The 8,076-nt window shown below is 45.7% G+C and overlaps 1 protein-coding gene across 1 annotated transcript in view; it reads right to left on the bottom strand.

The window, feature by feature from the left end:
* SPECC1 (sperm antigen with calponin homology and coiled-coil domains 1) overlaps positions 1-5,879 on the bottom strand; it is a 185,258-nt gene extending 179,379 nt beyond the window's left edge. Inside the window, exons 1-2 of the mRNA XM_011961481.1 lie at positions 5,763-5,879; positions 4,882-5,049 (exon numbers count right to left, since the gene is read on the bottom strand). Coding sequence (XP_011816871.1) covers positions 4,882-5,049; positions 5,763-5,864 — 270 coding nt within the window. The 5' untranslated portion in view covers positions 5,865-5,879. The remainder of the gene's footprint in view (positions 1-4,881; positions 5,050-5,762) is intronic.
* Between the last annotated feature and the right edge of the window lie 2,197 nt (positions 5,880-8,076).

The following is an 8,076-nucleotide window of genomic DNA, read 5'->3' as shown; positions in this document are numbered from 1 at the left end:
AAAAAAAAAAGAGAAATGCAAATCAAAACCATAATGAGATACCATCTCACACCAGTTAGAATGGTGATCATTAAAAAGTCAGGAAACAACAGATGCTGGGGAGGCTGTAGAGAAACAGGAATGCTTTTACACTGTTGGTGCGAGTGTAAATTAGTTCAACCATTGTGGAAGACAGTGTGACGATTCCTCAAGGATCTAGAACCAGAAATACCATTTGACCCAGCAATCTCATTACTGGGTATATACCCAAAGGAATATAAATCATTCCACTGTAAAGACACATGCACACATATATTTATTGCAGCACTATTTTCAATAGCAAAAACTTGGAACCAACCTAAACATCCATCAATGATAGATTGCATAAAGAAAACGTGGCACATATATACCATGGAATACTATGCAGCCACAAAAAAGAATGAGTTCATGTCCTTTGCAGGGACATGGATGAAGCTGGAAGCCATCATTCTCAGCAAACTACCACAGGAACAGAAAACCAAACACTGCATGTTCTCACTCATAAGTGGGAGTTGAACAATGAGAACACATGCACACAGGGAGAGGAACATCACACACCCAGGTCTGTTGGTGGGTGCGGGGACAAGGAGAGGGAGAACATTAAGACAAATACCTAATGCATGTGGGGCTTAAAACCTAGATGACGGGTTGATAGATTCTGCAAACCACCATGGCACATATATATCTATGTAACAAACCTGCATGTTCTGCACATGTATCCCAGAACTAAAAGTAAAATTAAAAAAAAAAATTAAAATTAAAATTTTAAGAAAGAAAGTCAGGTATTTAGTTCTACTTTGGGTGGATTTGTCTCAGGGTTCCTGTTTTGACCAGTGAAACCCTATCTATCCATTTACTATAAAGCAAATATAGTGAGATGCTAACCACAGGACCTAGGTGGTGGTCTATGGTGTCTGCTGTAGGATCCCCTGTACTACTGTAGAAATTGTCATAATAAAATGTTGGGAGGGAAAATTACTTGCTTTTTTGTTTGCCACAATTTCCTCTTTTTCACTTCTGTTCTCTGACTTTCTTTTTAGTCTTTTTCTTCTTCCCATACCATAGGTGGAAAGATGAAGGTCAAATCAGATGAACAGAACCAGGGCTGGAAAGGCCAGGCGGGCTACATTTCTTTCTGCTGCTCCTTCCCTCAAGCCCATCATTGTCCTGCACAGAATCAGGCCTGGAGAGGACAGAAATCGGGAAGGAGAGCAGAAGGCACCTAATATGCGCATGGTACCAAGTGCAGAAAAAGTTTTTCAAAATATTAATTTTAAAAATTAATAATACAATAAAAAAATTTAAAACAATACAGTAATAACAACTATGTACATGGCAGTTACTTTGCATGAGGTATCATAAATAATCTAGAGATGATTTAAAGTATACGGGAGGATGAGTGCAGGTTATATGCAAATACCCTTTATACCAGGGACTTGAGCATCCATGGATTTTGGTATCCACAGTGGGTCCTGGAACCAATCCCCCAAGGATACCAAGAAATGACTGTATTTGCTTTTCCCTGACATTTTCCCTGCGGAACAAGTTTCCAAAACATGAACCTATTGATGGGAGAAGTGGCCAGAATCTCATTCATTGTCCTTTAGAAACACTCCTACGTTTCCAGTCTTTACGAATACATACACATATATATTTTTTTTTCTTTTTTTTTTTTTTGAGATAGAGTCTCACTCTGTCACCTAGGCTGGAGTGCAGTGATGCGATCTTGGCTGACTGCAACCTCCGCCTCCTGGGTTCAAGTGATTCTCCTGTCTCAGCCTCCCAAGCAGCTGGGACTACAGGCATATGCCACCATGCCCGGCTAAGGCTAAATTTTTTGTTTGCTTGTTTTAGTAGAGACGGGATTTCACCATGTTGGTCAGGCTGGTCTTGAACTCCTGACCTCAGGTGATCCGCCCACCTCAGCCTCCCAAAGTGGCATGAGCCACCCTGCCCAGCCGAGGCCTTATTTTAAGCACTGCTTTTAAAAATATTTCCGGCTGGGGGTGGTGGCTCATGCCTGTAATCCCAGCACTTTGGGAGGCCAAGGCAGGTGGATCATGAGGTCAGGAGATCGAGACCATCCTAGCTAACACGGTGAAACCCCGTCTCTACCGAAAATACAAAAAATTAGCTGGGTGTGGTGGTGGGCGCCTGTAGTCCCAGCTACTGGGGAGGGTGAGGAAGGAGAATGGCGTGAACCCAGGAGGCAGAGCTTGCAGTGAGCCAAGATCGTGCCACTGCACTCCAGCCTGGGGGAGACAGAGTGAGACTCTGTCTCAAAAAAAAAAAAATTCCATATTCCAGCAGCTCTAATGGTCTGTTATTGTGGAATGTATGTATTCATTTAAAAATCTAAGTTTATATGTTCCTTATTGGATATAGAAAAAATAGTAATAAACATAAAAATCTAAGTTTAAAATGTGCTGTTGGGTTGAAGATAATAAAAACAAAACTAATGGAAATGATGGTTGAATCCAGGATAATAGAATAATAAACAAAATTACACATAGGACGCTTTACCCACATTTACTCCTTGTGGCAAAGAAGGTGTTACCTTCATCTGAAAGACAAGGAAGCACAGGCTCGGGGCAACTACACAGCTTGCCTGCAGCTTCACAGCCGGGAAGTGGCAGAGCCAGGATTCCAGCTCAGGCCAGCCCCACACCCCCAAGCTCCTCCTGTTCCATCAGACCGCCAGAAAACAGGTGTGCTCATCATTCAGTAAATACTGAGTGCCTACCAGGTAGCAGATGCTCTTCTAAGCACTAGGGACAGAAATGAGGACAACAAAGAAAGCATACAGTCCCTTCCCCAAGGGGGCTTACTTTCCAGCCATGAGAAGACAGACCCTAAACAAGCAGATGTGTGCCATGGCACCAAGAGCTGAGAAGGAAAACAAGGCAGCAGGAGGAGGATGCAGGTCAAGGGCACTTCCTACAGAGGCACCAGGTGCTTTCCAGGCAGAGAGAGAAGCAAACACAAACACACTAGCGCAGGAGTGCGCCTGGTAATCTGAGGGACAGCTGTCACCAGACACCAGCAGACTGTGTGGCTGGAGCTCCAGGAGCCAGGGCACAGAGGAGCGAGACCACATCTGAGAGGGAGGGGACGTTGGCCATTTCAAGGACTTTGCTTTTCACTCTGAGTGAATGGGGAGAGTCACCAGAGGGTTGAAGCAGAGAAGTGACATGACTCAGGTGTTCCAAGGACCGGGACCAGGGCACAGAAGGGTGGGGGCATGACCCAACTAGTCACAAGGGAGGCGGTGGGAATTGCTTGGAGTTGACACATATTTTTAAGGTAGAAGTGATGGCCTTTCCCTGATGGACTGTGAGACGTGAGAAAAGGAGGGTTTAGGTGTGATGCCACTGGCTGTGGCCTGGGCAACCGAAAAGACGGAGTTGCTGTTTACACAAATGGGAAGATTGAGCGGGAGCAGGTTAGCGGGTGGTGAGAGAGATGGAGAGGAAAGCACTGAGATTCAGTTTTGGACATGTTACACTGGAGAGAGTGTTTGGACATCCAAGGATGACGTCACAAAGGCAGTTAGAGGTGTCCCAGCTGGAGATACAAATTTGGACGTTATCCACGTAGAGTGTTAAAAGCCAAGAGAATAGATCCTGTCACCTGGAACAATGGTTCTCGATGGGGACAGTGCTGTCCCTTAGGGGATGTGTTGAAAATGTGAGGGCACATTTTTGATTGTCACCATGACTGGATATGTTACTAATATTTAACGGGTAGGAGGACGGGAAATTCAGATGTCCTAAAATGCTCATGACAATCTTACACAAAGAACTGCTCCACGACCCACACATGTTTCACAGATTCTGCAGACACTGACACAGGTGGGACACCTTTTATTATTATCTGAGCCTAGAGCCTCCCTCCATTTGACTCATAAAAACAATGTGCCCCTTGCCTAGCTCTCAGGTACCCTGAACTTTCCAAGAATACACAAAACAAAGGGAGCCGGCATGATGTTTGGTTCAGAACTTCACCAAGAGTGTTTGCTATTTCAAAACAATCCCATCACTCCTGCAGCAGCCTTCACCATAGTTGAGTCATCAACACAACTCAAATCAGTCTGCATCTCAAATCCATCTGCATTGTAGCTGTCATGCCCATGGTGCTTTAAGGATCATCGCAAGGCCTTTAGCACAGCTGTGCTCAGGCATTGCAGATGGAAATGCATGCTATTTAATACTTCCCTTTTGAATTAGAAGATCGTAATGGTTTTTCTAAAGCATTGCATGAGGTAGGTGCTACTGTCTATGAATTCATCTCAGAAAAGCTAAGGAGGCGCTAGGCGTTGCACAGTGAAGAGCCTCTCATGTAAAGAAATGAATGCAGCTAGAAAAGAGATGAGTCCAGGAATGTGTCATGGGCCTACCCAACCTTAGAGACCAAAGGGATGGAGGGAGGAGAAAACCAGAGGAGAACGCACTCCCTGATGAAGGGTGTAATCAACAGTGTCCATGCTGCTGCGGGGTCCAGCAAGAGGGGCTTGAAGAACCACAACTGGATTGTGGAGGGCTGCAAAGATCGTGCATGACCTCGACCCCCATCCAGGGTGGTGCTGGGGGCAAAACTGCCAGGATGTCCACGCAACCCAGGGCAGAGGACCTTAATTACTGTGTTAAACATTTTGCAGACCTCCTTTCTGGACCCCGGGGGGCCCCCACTCCCACGCGCTAGCTCCAGTCCTTTATGTCCAGGCATGCTGGTCCTCCTGCGACCCCTCCTTGGGAACCTCCTTCCCTGCCCCTAGAGGCCACTGGTTTGCCTACTGCCCTCTTCAATCCTCCCAACCCAGGGTATCCAGGCGCCCTGCCCGGCCCTGTGCATTTTGGTCCATACCCTGCTGAGTCGGGACTCAAAAGCCAAGGAAGTTGAAGACTTAGAATTCTTCATGCCGGAAGAGGCTGCAGGCAGAGGCCGTGCCCGGTCTGGGCCATGGCCCCCTGCTCTGATGGCTGGGCTCCAGGGCTTGGCTGCACTCCGCATGTTTGTCTTTGCGGGTCTGTCCTGCAAAACAGCAGAAAAGCAAAGCATGTCTCCATCACTTGAACCAGCTTCATGACATCATCACACTTTACCCCATACACCACGTCACCGCGGACTATCATAGAGTAGGAGCGCCTATGATTTGGCTGGAAATGGAATATTCCTAAGATGGGTTTATAGGCTTTATACTAGGCTAATTTTTATAACTCCACAACAGCTTTTACCAAACTACTGAAACTTAGCCAAATTACTGATGTCCTGACATCACTTTTCAGCAGAATGACCTGACACAGCATTCCACCAAACACCCATACACTATGTGTCTGTATCTCACACCCAGATAAAACAGGTCAGAGCCAACACATAAAAAGCCCATAAGCTTTGTGGCTTTAGGGTTGACAAAGGAACAATTTACTTGTTTTTAAAATAAACATAAATGAATTACTTGAAAGAATTCACAGAAGCACAAAATGACTTTTTTCTTCTTTTGGATAAAAATGAGTCTCATATCAAAATTAATGAAGCACATTTTAATTGGTCAGACCCAACACTGTAGGGCAGAGTGACTGCCCTAACTACAACATTTTATGAAAGGAAAATTGTTCAAACCAGCAACACGCAGCTGAAGACATCAGGGGAAAATCCACACAGAGATGTGGAAGACGGCCCAAGACTGGCCAGCAGGGACCAGCGCTGTGATTCCGCAGCAAGGAGAGGCCTGGCCCATCCCTCACCCTCTCAGAGGCTCTGCTGCTTCTGTCAATAACATAACAGGACTGGATTAAACACCCTCTCGGCTCTCTTCCAGCCCCAACCCTGACTCCGCCTGTCCCCATGGACTCAGGGTGTGACAAAGAACATCAGAAATACACTTTACAAAACACCCACAAGTGACAACCACTTCCAATGGCCACTCTCACAGGGCCATTTATTACAGGGTAGGAGGCGGGGTCTCATTAACTGCCCCCAGGGGATGGCGGCCAGTGCTAGCATCCCTGGCTGCCTCTCCCCTCACAACCCGTTAGCCAGCCACTAGAAGAACCATAGGCAGCATCCTGCTCAGCCTGCAACATCGTTTCTCCTGACAATGTCTCTCTGCGAGGCCATCTAGTTCCCAACCCTATTGAAACAGTGACCAGCTGGTGGTGTGTGTCCAGGTATGCACCTGACCGAGCTCACACTGCAGCGCTGATGGCAGCAGCTCTGTGAATGCTGCTACCAGTGGAAACACTACTTTAAAGGCAGTGTAATTTGTTTTCCATAGTGTTTCCAAGGAAAACTATTAATGATTCAGTTACATAATTAGTTCAGAACCCTATGAGTCTCAGCTTTGTTCCAAGTATCATGATTTTTAAAAATTCTAGATTACAAAAAGCAACTTAATTCTTGTGTATTTTACAGATGTTCGGCACCAGTTATTTTTCTTCTTCAACCCAAGATTTTCATTGCTGGTTTCCACAGCAACAATGAAAGAATGCCTAGGTTGAGGCCTATACAGTAACTAATTTCATGAGGACCCCCTCCCAAAATAAAATGAATGAACAGAGCCGGAGTGACTCCTGAAGAGAATTACTGATGAATTTTACCAATTACTGCAGAATCAACCAGCAACCTGTCTGTCTGACTAATGGAGATGATTTAATAAAATATTTGTTTAATCAAGGCACCCTTTGTTATGATTAGAATTACTTAGAAATGACTATTACAGGCCAGGCACAGTTGCTCATGCCTGTAATTCCAATATTTGGGGAGGCCAAAGGGAGAGGATCACTTGAGTCCAGGAGTTTGAGATCAGCCTGGGCAACACAGCAAGACTCTGTCTCTACAAAAAAAACAAAAATTAGTCAGGCATGATGGTGCACACCTGTAGTCCCAGCTACTTGGGAGGCTGAGCTGGGAAGATGGCATGAGTCCAGGAGGTCGAGGCTGCAGCGAGTTGTGATCACGCCCCTTCACTCTAGCCTAGGTGACAGAGTGAAAACCTCTCTCTAAATAAAAAAATAAATAAAGGACTGGATATTACAGGGCTTACTTTATGAAAACATAGGATGATTTTGCAATCTGACTACATTTTCCAAAATTTGCCCAGGTTACCCTTGAAATGAAATGCCTTTCATTTACTGCCCACCTCCACCACAAAAGAGAAAAATATAGAGATGAAAAGCAGCAGGAAGAGGGTAGACGTTTTCCCTGTCAACCTTTTCCCCTACATTTCAGGAGTCTAAGTTCTTGGTTAAAGAAAAGAAGGAAAAGCCATCTCAGCCAAAATTCAAGTATTTAAACTTCTCTCTTAATCTCTGGCAACAAATGTGTTGATCCTGTGGACGGTGCCCCTGACGAACATGCAGCCGCCTTTCCAGGGTTGGCGGGTGGCCCGCTCTGAGGCAGTGCTCTCCAGGCCCATGTTTGTTGCATCAGGCCTCTTTCCCTATTCTCTTGGACCCTCTGAATTCAACCCACCTATTCCCACATGACTGTACCCAGAAAATGCTCCTCATCCATCCCCCTCCTGCTGCCCACACTCCCTTTTCCTGAGCATCTTTGGCTTCACTCCCATCATTGTTTTCCTGGGCCAGGCCTTCCATTTTGTACCCACCCATCAGCCATACACTTCTCCTCAAATCTCATCTTCTTCTCAAATTTAAAATATATAATATAGGCTGGGAGTGGCTCATGCCTGTAATCCTAGCACTTTAGGAGGCCAAGGTGGGTGGATTGCCTGTGTTCAGGAGTTCGAGACCAGACTAGGCAACATGGGGAGACCCCGTTTCACTAAAAACACAAAAAATTAGGTGAATGTGGTGGTGCACAACTGTAGTCCCAGCTACTCGGGGAGCGGAGGCATGAGAATCGCTTGAACCCAGGAGGCAGAGGTTGTAGTAAACCAAGATTGAGCCACTGTACTCCAGCCTGGGTGACAGAGGGAGACTCCATCTCGAAAGAAAATAAAAGAAAAGAGAAAATAAAAGAAAAGGAAAGAAAAAGAAGGAAGGAAGGAAGGAAGGAGGGAAGGAAGGAAGGAAGGAAGGAAGGAAGGAAGGAAGGAAG

Source organism: Colobus angolensis, unplaced genomic scaffold (assembly GCF_000951035.1).
Source record: "Colobus angolensis palliatus isolate OR3802 unplaced genomic scaffold, Cang.pa_1.0 Scaffold555, whole genome shotgun sequence".
Lineage (NCBI taxonomy): Eukaryota > Metazoa > Chordata > Mammalia > Primates > Cercopithecidae > Colobus > Colobus angolensis.
The sequence above is the reverse complement of the archived record's forward strand: the minus strand, read 5'-3'. Positions and strand labels throughout refer to the sequence as shown.